At 42.3% G+C, this 18382-nt stretch overlaps 1 protein-coding gene across 1 annotated transcript; it reads left to right on the top strand.

Moving 5' to 3' along the window:
• Window positions 1-1938: 1938 nt before the first annotated feature.
• Window positions 1939-17757, top strand: cfap157 (cilia and flagella associated protein 157). Its single transcript, XM_060907915.1, has 9 exons — window positions 1939-2063; window positions 2540-2811; window positions 3012-3165; window positions 3340-3607; window positions 6412-6542; window positions 8323-8473; window positions 8566-8744; window positions 13586-13717; window positions 17516-17757. The coding sequence occupies exons 1-9, from the start codon at window positions 1939-1941 to the stop codon at window positions 17562-17564; spliced, it is 1461 nt and encodes a 486-aa protein (XP_060763898.1). The 3' UTR covers window positions 17565-17757.
• The last annotated feature ends 625 nt before the right edge of the window (window positions 17758-18382 follow it).

Raw genomic sequence — 18382 nt, forward strand, 5'->3', positions numbered from 1 at the left:
ATTATCCATGACCGCTTATCCTGTGCAGGGTTGCAGGCAAGCCTATCCCAGCGGACTATGGCCGAAAGGCGGGATATACCCTGGACAAGTCACCAGGTCATTGCAGGGCTGACACGCAGAGATAAACAACCATTCACAGCCACCAATTAGCCTAACCTGCATGTCTTTGGGGGAAATCAGAACACCCGGAGGAAACCCACAGGGAGAACATGCAAACGCCACACAGAAAGGCCCCTGTCGGCCATTGGGCTTGAACCCAGAACCTTCTTGCTGTGAGGCAACAGTGCTAACCACTACACCACCATGCTGTCCTCCATCCATTATCCATAACCACTTATCCTGTACAGGGTTACGGGCAAGCTGATGCCTATCCTGGACTATCGGTGAGAGGTGGGGTACACCTCACCAGGTCATTGCAGGGCTGACACACAGACACAAACAACCATTCACGGCCAATTTAGAGCCACTAATTAGCCTAACCTGCGTGTCTTTGGGGGAAACACATGCAGACACGGTGAGAACATGCAAACTCCACACAGAAAGGCCTTCATCGGCTGCTGGGCTCGAACCCAGGACCTTCTTGCTGTGAGGCAACAGTGCTAACCACTACACCACTATGCTGCCCTGGAATGGAATATATCTGATATACCATGAAAATAGTCAGCCCATATTCATCTCATCTCATTATCTCTAGCCGCTTTATCCTGTTCTACAGGGTCGCAGGTACAGTAAACTGGAGCCTATCCCAGCTGACTACGGGCGAGAGGCGGGGTACACCCTGGACAAGTTGCCAGGTCATCACAGGGCTGACACATAGACAACCATTCACACTCACATTCAAACCTACGGTCAATTTAGAGTCACCAGTTAACCTAACCTGCATGTCTTTGTACTGTGGGGGAAACCGGAGCACCCGGAGGAAACCCACACAGACACAGGGAGAACATGCAAACTCCGCACAGAAAGGCCCTCGCCGGCCACAGGGCTTGAACCCGGACCTTCTTGCTGTGAGGCGACAGCGCTAACCACTACACCACCATGCCCCCCCAGCCCATATTATTATTATCATTATTATTATACTGTACATACATAGATACACACTCTCTTTTCCAGTTTTTCGATGTCCATTGGTATGTTTTTCTCTTGTAAATATGTGTATGTAATCTCATCTCATCTCATTATCTCTAGCCGCTTTATCCTGTTCTACAGGGTCACAGGCAAGCTGGAGCCTATCCCAGCTGACTACGGGCGAAAGGCGGGGTACACCCTGGACAAGTCGCCAGGTCATCACAGGGCTGACACATAGACACATACAACCATTCACACTCACATTCACACCTACGGTCAATTTAGAGTCACCAGTTAACCTAACCTGCATGTCTTTGGACTGTGGGGGAAACCAGAGCACCCGGAGGAAACCCACGCGGACACGGGGAGAACATGCAAACTCTGCACAGAAAGGCCCTCGCCGGCCACGGGGCTCGAACCCGGACCTTCTTGCTGTGAGGTGACAGCGCTAACCACTACACCACCGTGCCGCCCCCAGCCCATATTATTATTATCATTTATATTATACTGTACATACACACTCTCTTTTCCAGTTTTTCGATGTCCATTGGTATGTTTTTCTCTTGTAAATATGTGTATCTAATATTCTTGTAAATAAGAATATTATGCAATACACAAGGTGTATTGCAGTGACGTCACGCCCCCGAGTTCAAGTTTATGGAATTTATACATGAAAGTATTTAAACTTTCTTTCTTTCTTTATGAATAACCTGACGTCCAGGCTGGCAGGTCTGCATCCCATACCACCTCTTTAATTATTTTACCATGACGTCATATCCTTCTGGTAACCAGGGCAACCTTGGCTTTTGTTTATTGTTGTGGAGTTTCTCCAAACTTTGTTAGACAGGAGGTGCGATAAGCCGACTAACTATGCCTCCTAAAAAAGATGGGAAGCGAAATGCAGATAAGAAAAGCGCTCCGGATGATGCCTTATCCGAGGGTGGGAAAGAATTCTACCGGGTTCAAATCCGAGACTTAGAAGAGCGCCTGGAAAAGTGAGGAAACCTGGAGTTAGCTCGCTGACGTTAGGAAAAACTCTAGAAACAGGCTGTGTGTAGTCTATAGACGGAGCTATTTCCTGAATGAAGACATTGTATATCCTCAGTAAGATGTTTTAGCCTGAAGTCAGGAATAGTAAAGGTTTGCAGACTTACCTGACAAGTTCCAGGACTCAGAAGACTATTCCTCAACATCCAAAACCAGACAAGATATTTAGGATTAATACTTATTCTCTAGTATTAATAAACTGATCAAAACTATACATTTTAGAATCCCTCTTTGTTCATTCTTTGTCAGTAGGCACAAGGAAGTTAAAAGGAAACCAAGACCTTAGATCTCAGTCTATTCCAAAGCATAATAATTAACCTGCTGGCTGCCACACCTTATCCCATAGAAAACTGACTCATTGTAGTAATACAGGAAATGCATCCCTGTGCAAACAAGCTGAATCCTTTGTCCATCTCTTCAAAAGGTATCAGAACAAATGTGATGAGCTGGAGGTTCGTCAGAAGGATTTTTCTACAAATTATAATAATATAGTGAGAGAGAAGAAAGATATAGCGCTCTATCTGAAGCGCACCTTGTCCGAAAAAGAGGATGAGATCGCTGATCTCTTAGAGAAGCTTCAGGAGATACAAGCAGCCAAAGATGCAGAGAAGGAGGCATTTGACAGGCAATTGAGTGTGCTTCGGAGTGACTTTCAGGAGACCAAGGACAAACTCACTTCTGAGAACATGGTCCTAGGTAAAAACCAAGCCACCACTCATTTTGATGCAAAGTATCTTTGATCACATTGTAAAATATGTCTGGTCCTAGTCAAACTTGGTATCCAGCCTAATTGTGCAGTTGACTGATTAGCAACGACCTTCTTGCAGATAATATGGTGTATCAGAGTATTGAAGTTCACAAGGATTCTCAGAACAGGCCTTGTTTTTTGTTGGCAGCGGGAAAACTTGCAGCGCTCAAGGATTTCCAGACGCAAAAGGATGAACTTATGGGTCAGATGGAGTCTCTGAAAGGACAATTAGAGCAGGAGAAGCAAGAGCACCGAAGTATCATCTACAACCTGGAGAAAAAAGCTGTACTAGACAACTACAGGTCAGTGTGATGATGAATATGCAACCTGACTGCTCGTACATGTGAATATTCCACATGGAAAAATATTCAGATCAAGCCGTTATAATGAGTTTCCACCTGTACTGCACAGCAAGCAGCTGACATTTTATTGCAGCTGGGTTTTGAGTCTCAAATGTATCCTGTCTCATCTTGCAGACTGAAGAAAGAGATGCAGCAGCATGTAGCTGCTGTCGCTACTGAATTTCGCAAAGCCTCTGATCAAAAGATGCCAGAGACGACGAAGAGGGCCATCCGTGAGAATGTGTTAGTGACGACCCGACTCAGGCAGATTTCAGACAAGAGCAAAGAGCTGATGGCAGAGAATGATGCTCTGAACGCCAGAGAGAAACAACTCAAAAGAGAACTGGAGATCATGGAGCCGTTATTGAACGAGATGACCAGGAAAAGTCTGGCGAATCAAAAGGTTGCTTCCCAGTATTTTAAAGTATAGTCAAAGATGTTTAAGAACACTTTTCGTAATATCTGACATCTTTCCTCACATTCTGGCAGCTGTCAATAAAATTCGTACACAGAGGAAAACTTACTGTAGCACGCAAGAGAAAATAAATGGACCAGAAACATCCAACCAGTCAGGACCATGAGGCATCTTATAGCTTTGGAAAGCTTCCCCTTTTGGCCGAACATTAGTGTTCTAATCTAGGTGTGTGTTTTGGGGCATGTCTTTGAAGGGACAGTCAAAATCACTGAGTATACTGTTATACTTTAACTATTGATTATTAACTGCAATTAATTATTTTATCTACATGGGCAACATTAAAATGAACAAAAAGGTTGATTTAAATACACTGCCTGGCCAGAAAAAAAAAAAAAAGTCACACACTAATATTTCATTGCATCACCTTTAGCTTTAATTATGGCACATATTTGCCATGGCATTTTTTTTGCACCATCACAACATTTATGTCCATCCAGAGCTGCATTAATTTTTCACCAAGATCTTGTATTGAGGGTGGCACGGTGGTGTAGTGGTTAGCGCTGTCGCCTCACAGCAAGAAGGTCCGGGTTCGAGCCCCGTGGCCGGTGAGGGCCTTTTTGTACGGAGTTTGCATGTTCTCCCCGTGTCCGCGTGGGTTTCCTCCGGGTGCTCCAGTTTCCCCTACAGTCCAAAGACATGCAGGTTAGGTTAACTGGTGACTCTAAATTGACTGTAGGTGTGAATGTGAGTGTGAATGGTTGTCTGTGTCTATGTGTCAGCCCTGTGATGATCTGGCGACTTGTCCGGGGTGTACCGCGCCTTTCGCCCGTAGTCAGCTGGGATAGGCTCCAGCTTGCCTGCGACCCTGTAGAACAGGATAAAGTGGCTAGAGATAATGAGATGAGATGAGATGAGATCTTGTATTGACGATAGGAGAGTCGAACCACTCTGTAGAGTCTTCTCCAGCACATCACAAAGACTTTCAATGGGGTTAAGGTTGGGACTCTGTGGTGGTCAATTCATGTGTGAAAATGCTTTCTGAGCCACTCTCTCACAATTTGAGCCCTAATTTTATGCCCATGCCATTAGAGAAGAAAAAAATCTGTTGATCTGATAACCTGGTTATTAAGTACATTCAGGTCGTCAGCTGACCTTCACTTTATTGCCATATAATGTTGCTGAGTCTCGACCTGACCAACTGAATCAACCCCAGATCATAACACTGCCTCCAGAGGCCACTGTGCCTCCAATGGCCACTGTGCATGATGGATGCATTGCTTCATGTGCTTCCCTTCTGACCCTGACACACCCACTGTTCAGGAATAGGATAAATCTAGACTTATCAAACCACCTGACCTTTTTCCATTGCTTCAGAGTGCAATCTTTATGCTCCCTAGCAAATTGAAGCCTTTTCTTCTGATTAGTCTCACTAACAAGTGGTTTTCTTATGGCCACACAGCTGTTTCGTCCCAATCTTGTGAGTTCTCGTCACATTGTGCATGTGAAAATGCTCTTAATGTCACTATTAAAAATAACCGTGAGCTCTACTGTCCATTTTTTTATACCCCTGCTCCGAAGGAGGAGGGGTATACTGGTTTACCTCTGTCCGTCCGTCCATCCGTATTTCCGTCTGTTCGAAACACCCTTTTTCTCAGCAACTACAAATCATAGCCATTTGGTACTTGGTACCAAACTTCAGCTTGGGGTTCTAGACCATGTACCCATATTTCCCTCACTCCGGGGGTGGAGGTCTACTAGTTTAGGGGTAGGTATACTAGTTTACCTCTGTCCATCCATTGCTATCTCCATCTGTCCGAAACGCCCTTTTTCTCAGCAACTACAAATCACAACTGCTTGATATTTGGTGCTAAGCTTCAGCTTGGGGTTCTATACTGTGTCTACTGTTTTCAGGTCTTTCGCACATCGACTTCCTGTTTACCCACTGAATGAATTTATGAAACATATAGCATGGATTTACAAAATTTTCGTAACACTTTTCTCAGCAACTACAAATCACAACTGCTTGATATTTGGTACCGAGCTTCAGCTTGGGGTTCTATAATGTGTATACCATTTTCAGGTCTCTCGCACATCGACTTCCTTTTTGCCGACTGAGTGTATTTATGAAACATATAGGGTGGATTTTGACACTATTTCAAGAAGCAAAATGCTATTTCAAAATGACAGTTTACCAGGATGCTATTTGAAATCCCTGGGGAGAACACTGCTCTTTACTTACTTGTTTCAGAGTTAATTATTTGTTGAAGTCAACATTCCTAACAAGTGTCCTATTCCTTCGATTGCTTGCATTCTGATATAAGCGAGAGCAGGGGGATACGTAAGTGAGCAGTAGCTCACAGTTGATCTTGTTTATGATTCGATTTCACCAAGTGTTTAAGTGACCTCTGATCACAGTCAGTCAGGATTTTATTCTGACGACATTTCTTCCCTGAAGTTGACAGTTGAGCACTATCCTTCAGGATTTTAATAATGCGTTTGACAGTTCTTAACCCAATTCCAGTCATTTTAGCAATCTCCATAGTTATTTTCTTTGCTTGATGCAGGCCAATAATTTGACCTTTCTGAAACACAGTAGCATCTTTCCCATGACTACAGGATACATCTTCTGACATGGTTGTTTGAGAAATGAGAAGCTACTCACTGCATCAGCCAGGGTTAAAATAATTGTTGCTGGCTGAAACATATTAATCACTGCAGTAATTATCCAATCAAATGGTGACTTTTCTTTCCACCAGGCAGTGTATTTATGCTATTTTATTTTGTCCTGGAAGGTGGTGCAGCAACTGACAAGGAAGTGCAAGCAAATGCACGCTGAACTTGAGGACTATGCCAGGCATAAAGAAGAACACCAAAAGTTGGTGAACAGTCATGCTACACTACAGAAAGAGCATGATACCCTCAGGTTTGATAACATCTACAGATTTTATTTTTTATAATTCTGCATAATTTAATTATTTATTCTAAATGAGTTTTGAATGGGTTTAGAATTATGCCGAGCATATGCCTGTTTTTGCTGCAGGAAGTTGTTCATTTCCTAATTTAAAGCTAATTAACTTGATTTAAAAAAAACGCGCATAAATAGTGTAAATTTGAATGTTTGATAAAACTAGGAAATGGTTCTCTAACTGGAAAGTTCAGAATAAAAAGCTTTAAATAAATGATAGCACAAATTTCCCTTAAATGCTTTATATATAAATAGCTTGTATATTATATACTCATCAGTGGCGGTGGCAGGGGGGAGGCGACCACCCCCCAAAAATTATGTTGGGGGGGCTGTGCCCCCCCCCAAGTTACAATGGAAGTCCTTTGACTATTTACAAGGAAGAAAAGGAGAGAGTAATGTGAATAAACAGCCTTTGCGCGCCTTTGTTTCCCCTTATTGAATCCCGCTGCGTTCCTTCAGTCTTTGCGTGCCTTTGTTTTCCCTTATTAAATCCCGCTGCATCCCTTTGTACTGTAGGTTGGTATCACCCATTTGCACCAAAACCAATGCAAATTAGCCTGGCCCTGACGTCACCGATTGCCTCCGCTTTCCGGGATTTTCCTTATATGGCTTACGCAGAACTGCAAAACCTATCACTTTTAGTAGACAAGCTGATTTATGAATATTCTGTGGACTAATTAACCCATTGCTGTGGCAACTGTCTAGACATGTCTAGTCTCTTTGGGTATTCGCGCCAAAGCAGGGACCCTGTGACAGCAAGGCTATGACAGTGTCACTACATTTGTATCCGACTAATACGGTAACTCATGTCCTGTCTGGATGGCTATATAGCGTTCACAAGCTATATATTGTACAAGCAGTTTTGGGTGCCCAAAACTTTATGCTGCTCTAGACCTACATGAATTCGCTTGCTGCCCTGACCACTCACTGAAAATCAGTATGAAGAGGAGTTTCAGACAAATATCCGTTGCAAACTTTTTGGGCAAAGGCACCCAAGTTGCTTGATGATAACAAGGTAAGTTTTCAGTATAAATTTTTTTTAACATCCTAAGTCAAATTTCGCAAACCAAGAAATGAATGACCGTTTACTCGTACTGAAGACTAAAGGAAAGACAGTTATTCATGCTCTTGCTTTATACCACGTAGCTGAGCAAGTATATAAATCTATTAGCTCTTTAATTCAACAAAGACATTGAGGACAAATTTTCTCGCATTTTGTTTTTGCGCGTGGGAGCGGATCCATGAGAAAACTAAGGGAATGTAGTTTTTCCAATTTACCGATACAGCCCCAATAGAGACGTTAAACTTAGCTTTACTCCACCAAAATTTGCCTTCCAAAATGCGGGAAATAGCATTTTAGAGGGTGAAAAATTCCAAAATTTCCCGGGGGCACGTGCCCCCGGATCCCCCTAGATTTGGCATGCCTTTGGCACGCGACACGCCCCCATCCAAAACTTCCTGCCACCGCCTTTGCTCATAACTGTGGGCTGTGATCATGGCGTGGTTTTGTAGTGGGTAGCATTGCTGCCTCATAGCATCAGGGTTCCCTGGTTGTTATTCTAAGCTCTGGCTATTATCTATTTCTTCCCACCTCCCAAAATCATGCCGGCAGGTGATGTGGATTTACCTGGAATAAATGTTTTAGAACCCCTGCTCTATTATATCATTATCACGTCCATGTTAAATGCTCACTGGTTGTAGTTGTCATATCTGAGGATTGGCTTGACCAATGTATCAGACAGGATCATCAGTCAGCTGTGGACAATCTCAACCAAAAACAAGTAGAGGCTGCAAGACTGAAAACAGAGCTTCAGGAGGAGCGAACACGGCGAGGATGGGTTGAGACAGTCCTGCAAGAGGCGGCTATGGCTTTAAAGGAAGCATTGAGGGTAATGTAAAGCAAATGATCAGGCAGTCATGGAATAATGAAACTTAATTATGAAAATTCACCGAACAGAGTTTTACTTTGGTTTGGTTACAGGAGGTGCTTAAAGAAGAGGACTCAGAAGTGCAGACCCTCACCTGGAGACATCAGATGATGCAGAGACTTCTGTCCGTATTGGACAGTGCTGCAGCCATCAGCAAAGGCCCTGCTCCGTCTCACTTCATCCCGATGACAGAAGGATCTCATGAATTTATAACAGCAGCAGGCATGGAGAGGTATATACAGTATGTTGCAAAAGTATTCAACCACCTTAAGAATCATCAGATTCATCTGGATTACAAATGGCACTTATACAGATCATTCTAGCCAGTATTTTTTATTGCAAAACAATATTCTCTTAAAGTAAACTTTCGAAGTCAAAATTCATTATTTGTCAGTAGATTAAAAAAAACTAAAAAACAACTGCAGAATGCTGCTTGAGTAATTATTCAACCCCCCAGTACTAGGCAGAACCACTTTTTACTGCAAGACAAAAACCTTTTGCTACTGTAAAACGGTCTGTTGGGGGTAAGTTCCTACCAGCTTTCATTCCTGGGAGATTTGTTCCAGATTCTTCAGGTTGGGTGGATGTTGTTTTTTGGCTGAATTTTCCGAATAGTGCTACAGATTCTCTTGAATAGGTGGGTTGCATCTGACCTCATTAGATATGCAAGACATGAAGTAGTGGTCAGCTAAGCTCACTGTTCACAAAGCGTTACTATCGCTGGGGCTTCTTGCTAGTCATTAAAATGACCGACGCTTGCGTTGTTTTGGGTTGTTTGAATCGATCAAACCGTGAAACTGAAAAGTTTCTTCCAGGTTCCCTGTGAAGAGATTAAAAAAGGGTGAAAGAGTAAAGGATTTTACCAAAAGACAACAAGAAAGGTGGCTCTTGAACCTTTCGCTACGATGGAGGGGAGCGGAGTCGAAGAACGCTCGAGTTTGCAGTGATCACTTTGTCATATGTTTGGAAATTCCTCTGATTTATTTCATTTGGATTCGCAAATCACTTTTCTCACAATTTTCTGTTATTTCGTGATGTTTTGAAGTTCAGGAGATGCTTCAGTCCTCAGATGTGTTTTTTGTTTACTGTTTGATCGTGGTCGCCATATTGTAAACTAATGCGCATGTTTTCATTTTATTTAACAAGATGTCCTAGCAATCTGTACAAGGACGATGATGTAGATTGGGCTCCTGCACTGAACTAGAGAGATGAGATAATCGAGACGATCCACATAAACACAAAAGCAGAGCTAACGAGTTAACAGCATGAAACTGCTTCCCTGGCCATAGAGTTATAGTGAACCGTGATCGCTTCTCGGTCCTGTTTCACCAATACCCAGGTCTTTAAAGGTGCTTCTGTGGCTCTTTTGTGAATGTTTTACCTGAAAGAGAAGAGCAGGGAGGATTGAGAATCGAGCGGCTGTGGTTTGTTTCCACCCGATATTAAAACTTGTAGTGTAGCAACCATCACAAAGACGTGTACATAAAGCCCGAAAATACTACTTACATGGTCATAAACGATACAGGATTTATCTTTTAGTGTCTTGATCCCCAGCTCTTTAACCCAATCACATATAAAAAGTTGTACGCCTCCATGCTCTTCCAGTTTTTCATCTGTATGTCTGTTTAGAACGGTGTCTGCAGCACCAGATAGTTTGAGATGTCAGGGAACTCAACAGATGGATAATTTTCCAACTTGTAGGAAAAAAAAACCTTTCTTTACTAGCGTGTAAGGATCTATCCCATCACAAAGAGCAACTTTCTGAAGGTATCTTGACCGTGCATTGGCCTCAAAACTGCGAAAAGAGTTGGAGACGGTTTGATTCACTCTTCACATAATGGCAGTCAAATTGGTTTGCCCAGAAGTAAACTCGCAAGCAAAAGTCACGTGACTGAACACAACCTATTGACCACTGTCGAACATTCACCTTTTTGTTCCTACCCACTCCTGCATTGCGAAGATGAAAAGCATCTCGACAGCATGATGCTACCACCACTGTGTAGCAGTGCATTATGCCCTGCATTAGGATTGCACCACACATAACACTTGGAAACTTGTCTCAATCTAGGTGTCATCACACCAAAAGACATGTCTTCACTGAGTCCCTTTCATGCTTTCATATGGCTCTTCTTGAGCAATAGTTTCATTGCTCCGGAAGAGCCATATGAGCCTTAGTCTTCATTTTTACTCCTGTCTGTTCAGTGACAGTTCACCTCAGGTGTTCTTTCTTTCCAGAAAAATTGAGCTGTTTTAATATATCAGAGCTGAAGGCTAATTATGTAATATTCACTGTAAGAGAACATGAGTTTGCAATAAAAATAATGACAGGAAAAATATGTGTATTTATCATTTGTCATTCAGACAAATCTGATAAATTCCAGGGGGTTGAATACTTATGCAAGCCACTGTAAGAGCCAAGTAACCAACAAATAAGTTGTTCACATATTACATGGAATCAAATTAGTCCTACATATTCCTAGCATTTTCTTACATTTGAAGACAGGTCTTACATAACACATTTTCTCATATTTTTGCATTTTTTTTCCTATATTTCTCATATTTACTGGGAGACGTAAGAAGGAATTCTTTCCAAACAAAGAATTAGAGGATAATGTCTTTATACACTGCCTGGCCAAAAAAAGTTGCCGTTTGGATTTAAATAAGCAAATACATAAGAGCCTTTGACTGGATAATTACTGCAGTGATGAATGTGTTTCAGCTGGCAACTATTCTTTTAACCCTAACTGATGCAGTGAGTAGCTTCTCATTTCTTTAACAAACACGTCAGAAGACGCATCCCGTCCTCATGGAAAAGATATTGCTGTGTTTCAGAAGGTCAAATTATTGGCCTGCATCAAGCAAAGAAAACGACTAAGCAGATTGCTGAAACGACCGGAATTGGGTTAAGAACCATCCAACGCATTATTAAAACCTGGAAGGATCGTGGTGAACTGTCAACTCAGTGGAAAAAATGCGGTTGGAAAAAATATCTTCACAGACTGAGATCGGAGATTTTCCTTTAAATGCTTGGTGAAGTTGAATCATTAAAAAATGGACAGTAGAACTCGCAGCTATGTTTAATAGTGAAAGTAAGAACATTTTCACATGCACAATGTGACGAGAACTCACAGGATTGGAACTAAACAGCTGTGTGGCCATAAGAAAACCACTTGTTAGTGAGACTAATAAGAAGAAAAGGCTTCAATTTGCTAGGGAGCATAAAGATTGGACTCTGGAGCAATGGAAAAAGGTCATATGGTCTGATAAGTCCTGATTTATACTGTTCCAGAGCAAAGGGCATGTCAGGGTAAAAAGGGAAGCACATGAAGCAATGCATCCATCATGCATAGTGGTCACTGGACAAGCCTCTGGAGGCAGTGTTATGATCTGGGGTTGATTCAGGCTACATCCACACGACAACGGCAATGAGATTTTATTTAAAAAAATATCGCGTCCACATGGGCAACGGATCAGTAAAATATCAGGTACATATGGCAACGCAATACTTGCTGAAAACGATGCAATACACATGCCACACCTCTACGTGCGCTGTAAGACGGTCCCATCAGAGACACCAGAACAATAGAAGAAGTAGGACGCATGCGCATAAACCCCTTCTTCTACCCGGTGTGAACAGGTGTTCTCAGGAACAAACACACAACAACAAGAAGATGACTGCGACTACGCGAGGAAATCGTGCCTTCTGTGTGTACAAATTAGTTTTATTAGTGTGCATAGTTTTATATAACTTAATTTTCTTATTGTGTGTGAACATTTTGAAAAGCATTTTTATATAATTTATATAACTTTTTATATTGTGTGTGAACATTTTGAAAAGCAGTCTTCTCATCTCATTATCTCTAGCCGCTTTATCCTTCTACAGGGTCGCAGGCAAGCTGGAGCCTATCCCAGCTGACTACGGGCGAAAGGCGGGGTACACCCTGGACAAGTCGCCAGGTCATCACAGGGCTGACACATAGACACAGACAACCATTCACACTCACTTTAGAGTCACCAGTTAACCTAACCTGCATGTCTTTGGACTGTGGGGGAAACCGGAGCACCCGGAGGAAACCCACGCGGACACGGGGAGAACATGCAAACTCCACACAGAAAGGCCCTCGCCGGCCCCGGGGCTCGAACCCAGGACCTTCTTGCTGTGAGGCGACAGCGCTAACCACTACACCACCGTGCCGCCGAAAAGCAGTCTTATCCAATAAAAAAAGAAATTCAAAAAATGGTTCAGTTACTTGTTTATTTAAAAGAAAAGCTGTATACAAAAGTGAATGCAATGCAGTGGTTCATACAAAACAGCGAGAGTGCTGCTTGTTCTAGTCATGTGATTGTGACGTCATCGTAAACAAATCCGTTCTACTCATCCAGACGACTTCGCAATGACGCCGTTGCCAGATTTTTCCACTCTGGAACCCGTTCTCAAAAAATATCGTTGTGGGGCACCCAAAACGCCGGTGCCGTGTGGACGCCAGGCCGAAACGATAAACAATTTTATCAGATTCACCTGAATCTGTTGCCGTGTGGACAGGACCTCAGTCGGTCAGGTCGAGACTCAGCAACATTATGTGGCAATAAAATGAAGTCAGTTGACGACCTGAGTGTACTGAATGACCAGGTTATCACATCAACAGATTTTTTTTTCTTCTCTGATGGCACAGGTATATTCCTGGATGATAGTGCTAGGATTAGTTAGGCTCAAATTGTTTTCACACATGAATTGGTCACCACAGAGTCCTGACCTTAACTCCATTGAAAATCTTTGGGATGTGCTGGAGAAGACTTTACGGAGTGGTTTGACTCTCCTGTTGTTAATACAAGATCCTGCAAAAAAAAGAATGTAACTTTGGACAGAAATAAATTTTGTGACGTTACATAATGTTGAAACAGTGCCATGGCAAATGTGCGCCGTAAACTAAGCTAAAGGCGGTCCAATGGAATATTACTGTAGAGTGTGGAACTTTTTTCTTTGGCTTGGCAGTGTAGTTACAAACTGAGAGATGTTATGCAATGATGCCATTTCTGCCATATTTCTTATATTTTGCTTGTTTACTGCTAAAGATTGGGCATATCTGCCTCACAGAAGGTTACGTCTCACTTCAAGCCTGGAGACCTGGGGTTTGTCCAGCAGCAAGCACACACAGGCAACTCCGTTACATCCAAGAGACAACACCTCTCCAAAAGTCTGGAAAGGTAATTTACACATGTTAAGGACTTGCATTAAAATAGTGATGCATAATGGAAAAATAAAAGGAGGACTTACCGGATCTACAGTCTCATCCAGAACCATTGGCGTGTTTCAGGAACATGAGCAAAAACTTAATTATACAGGAATTGAGTGACATTTTAAGCTTGAAGATGTGGAGAGAATAACAGCAGTGAGAGGGATCTTAGACATTTCCTTCATACAGAGCATGTCAAGCTGTTTTATTCTTAGATTTTGTGTACAGTATGTGAATTGTCCTCTTTAAAGCAGACCACAGAATTTCAGTATGGTTTAAATCTGTAGACTAAGATTACAACCATTTCGATGTTGAGTTGGATGTACTGTAGGTTACTACTTTGTTGAAAGATCTTTCCCTCCTGGCAGACACAATCAAAATCCATTCATTATCTGTAGACGCTTATCCTGTCCTACAGGGTCGTAGGCAAGCTGGAGCCTATCCCAGCTGACTACGGGCGAAAGGCGGGGTACACCCTGGACAAGTCGCCAGGTCATCACAGGGCTGACACATAGACACAGACAACCATTCACACTCACATTCACACCTACAGTCAATTTAGAGTCACCAGTTAACCTAACCTGCATGTCTTTGCACTGTGGGGGAAACCGGAGCACCCGGAGGAAACCCACGCGGACACGGGGAGAACATGCAAACTCCACACAGAAAGGCCCTCGCCGGCCACGGGGCTCGAACCCGGACCTTCTTGCTGTGAGGTGACAGTGCTAACCACTACGCCACCATGCCGCCCACACAATCAAAATTTAAGCTTAAAATATTCTTGTACTAAGCGGAGTTCATGATGCCCCAAGTGTTCACAAGGGACTCTGTGGCACCAACTGCAAAACGGTGTAATATATATAATTATTATACATACAGGGCACCTTTTCAATGGATTAAAATCACGTGTACTATTCCATTTTAGCGGGTTTCATTCATTTGGTTTGATAGCATGCAGTCTTGTTAGCGTGTCACTTATCCTGTGTGCATTACGTCACTGTACGCAATGGAGAATGAGCGTTGAATATGGTTCACGATATTGCATGGTTGTCAAGACAGCATGACTTCACACGTCGGAGATGTAAAACTCCTGCGCTAGGGAGCGACTGTGACAATTTGTAAACAAGCATGGCCGCTAGGTTTGCTTCATTAAATATGGAAGATTTTGAGAGAAATTTGAAAGAGAAAGATACATTGAACACCCAAAAGGAATGTGCATGTATAATAATAATAATAATAATAATAATAATATTGGCTGGGTTTATTTGTGGTATATCAGATATATTCCATTCAGCTAGCATGATATTGAAGAACGAGTCAAAGACGAGTTCAATATCATGCTAGCTGAATGGAATATATCTGATATTGGGACTGAACGCCAGCCAATATTATTTAAATAATCCTTGCATCCAGTTTGCTTTTTTTTTTTTTTTGATTGTCAAACATGCCAGTGTTGTGAAGCTGGATTTTGGTCTTCTCTGACCATAGTACAAGATATTGTCATTGTCATGATGCTTGATGAATAATTCACTGTGCAGTAATGCAAATGTTTCAAACAGTGTGTTATGGTGTTGGAGAAACTTGTCTGCTTTTAGCACACATGCATGTACTAAGCCCAGGGGATTTGCTAATAATAATCATATTTGAAATAATATATGACAATACAGGGTGTTTCAAAAAAATTTGATATTGTTTGAGATGTAAATATCCTAGAAACTACATAGTCTAGGCAAATGAAACTGAACAGGCAATATAAGATTTATTCCTCAAAAGTTGAATGAGAAATTCAAAAGGTATGTGGATTCCATGAACGATTGCACAAATTTTCAATCTTCGCTCACTTGACCATCTCTTCCGACGCTGGTGGTCGTCCAGATCCTTTCACCCCGCACAGACAGCCTTCCTCTTTGAACATTTTACGCTGTGTCCAAATCCGCATTGCAGTTGGTGCATTTTTAGAGAATTCTCTCATAAATGCATGCTGCACAGTCTTGTTCGACTGTGTTCGAGTGTGCTCTAACACACACAATGCCTTTTCTTTTCCAGTGAATGGCATTTCTATACCTAAAAAGATAAAAACAAAAAACATTAAACATAAAATTTTGACCTGTTTCCACACATGCTGTTAAAATTTGAGGTCAATTGAACGAGAATTGGAAAAGTTATTAGATTGTGAAATGATATCAATTTTTTTTTCTGAAACACCCTGTATAATGTTTGGATTAGGAATGCATCAACCTGTATGCAAGCAAAGCTAGCTAGCTAAATCTACAGTCAGAGTAATGACGAACTCTTGGGTTTTTTTGGGGTAGGTTGAAAGACCCACAAACTGGTTATGCTCCTGTGGCCTGCTGTAATATTAGTGTACTCATTCAAAATGGTTCTGGAACAGTGAAATTCGGAAACACTGAAATTTAGGCTCTTGTCACAATTCCTCTCATTATGCATGGGGGCTATGTATGCTAATGTTACAGCCTTTATAAAGCATAATTTAGTCAGGAGTCAGGATGTACAGGGTCACCTGGATGTATGAATGAATACTCCAGCATTTTGTGTGTGTGTGTGTGCGCGCGCGTGTGTGGAAAGAACGCCTACCTTGGCTCCAGTGCTAAGCTTAACAACGGAGGTGAGAATTAATTTTTAGGGTTGCTACTACATGTTATTAATGAGGTAAATTATTTTTACTTAGTAAAATTGTTTGTTTCAGTGGAAAATGTGAATCATTTAATGTCCGTCCATTATCCATAGCCGCTTATCCTGTGCAGGGTCGCGGGCAAGCTGGAGCCTATCCCAGCTGACTATGGGCGAGAGGCGGGGTACACCCTGGACAAGTCGCCAGGTCATCGCGGGGCTGACACATAGAGACAAAAAAACATTCACATTCACACCTACGGTCAATTTAGAGCCACCAATTAGCCTAACCTGCATGTCTTTGCAAGGGAGTAACTTTGATTTTGACATTGGTGGGGACACAAAAGTGATCCAAGGCAGAGCTTCTGAAAGGTGGTTTTTTTCCATTAGCAGTCATAATTTCATGTCATGCAGATCTTATAGGTTAACGAGAGTAGCCGTGGCCTAATGGTTAGGGAGCTGGTCTTTGGATTCCAGGGTTGCAGATTCAAATCCCACCCTTACCTCTCCCTACATCTCCATCCATGGTTGTATCCGTGAGATATGGGGGGGTTGATGGGTGGGTAGTCATGGCTGCTTTTACAGCAGATGGAGTGACAGCTGGGATAGCCAACCATGTAAGTTAGCGAGAAACAGGTAGCTAATCAGAGAATGATATCTACGTTAGGGGGGGATTATTAGCAGTGTCATACATTTAACCCTTTGTGTGCCATATAATCATTGCTCAGGTTAGGATATCGGTTTTATTGATCGTGATTACACAGTAGCGGCTGAATATTGGTAGGGACACGTCCCTAGCGTCCCTACCCAAAATTACGCCCTTTGGAGTAACAATCCAAAGACAGTCTTTGGATTGTGGGGGAAACCGGAGCACCCGGAGGAAACCCACGCAGACACAGGGAGAACATGCAAACTCCACACAGAAAGGCCCTTGTCGTCCACTGGGCTCAAACCCAGAACCTTCTTGCTGTAAGGCGACAGTGTTAACCACTACACCACCACGCTGCCCCATCATTTAATGTATACTTTATAAAATATTTTTCCCCCCATAGCCTCTTGAAGGGTGTCAATAATTATGGAGTTAACGTAGAATTTGTTCCAGAGAATGTTTACTAAAACTGTTCTGTTACTCCCATAGGAAACAGAGAAGCCAAAAAGGGAATGATACTTCAAAAGCCCTTAGCTGAGAAGGACACACGTCCCCTGCAGCCTGAATCTGTCAGAGGAAGTCAAGCAACATTTTAAACCAAGAAAAGGAACTCTCGATTGACAACGCCATCCACGTATAGCTGTGTGAGGAGGGTATGAAGGAGAAAAACACAGATACTGACTCTACAGACTGATCAAACAATTATGTCATTACATTTTCTACCTCTACATCATATAATTAAATTATAATTAAATTTAGTCCTGACTGATGAAATATAGACACTAGAGGGCGACATGGCATCCTTTATTGTTGAAAATGTTCTTGAGCTTAAACCTGATCTTGAGCTGTCAGGGGCTTTCTGTTTACTCAGTCCTGGAGGAAAAACTGAATAAAAAATGATTGAAAAGAGAACTGGGTGCTAAACATTTTGCCTCTTTTGTCACTTGTCAATGTTGTTTGTTATTGCGTGCAAACCTGAAACCACTACAGAGTTATGACACACAAGGATTAACCAGGCATTACACTTTAAATCCGGTGGATATGCTGCATGATTATAGCTACTGAGTCAAACAGCTTAAAACAGACATTCAGTACTTTGAATGAATATTGGTAAATTGGAATCTGTAAGCCTGATCCTTTTAATATTGATGTACACTTCAGTGATCAAAATTCATGATGGAATGCTTCCGGTGGTGTAGTGGTTAGCACTGTCACCTCACAGCAAGAAGGTTCTGGGTTCGAGCCCAGTGGTTGGCAGGCCTTTCTGTGTGGAGTTTGCATGTTCTCCCCGTGTCCGCGTGGGTTTCCTCCGGGTGCGCCGGTTTCCCCCACAGTCCAAAGACATGCAGGTTAGGT

Source organism: Neoarius graeffei, chromosome 24, assembly GCF_027579695.1.
Source record: "Neoarius graeffei isolate fNeoGra1 chromosome 24, fNeoGra1.pri, whole genome shotgun sequence".
Taxonomy (NCBI): Eukaryota; Metazoa; Chordata; class Actinopteri; order Siluriformes; family Ariidae; genus Neoarius; species Neoarius graeffei.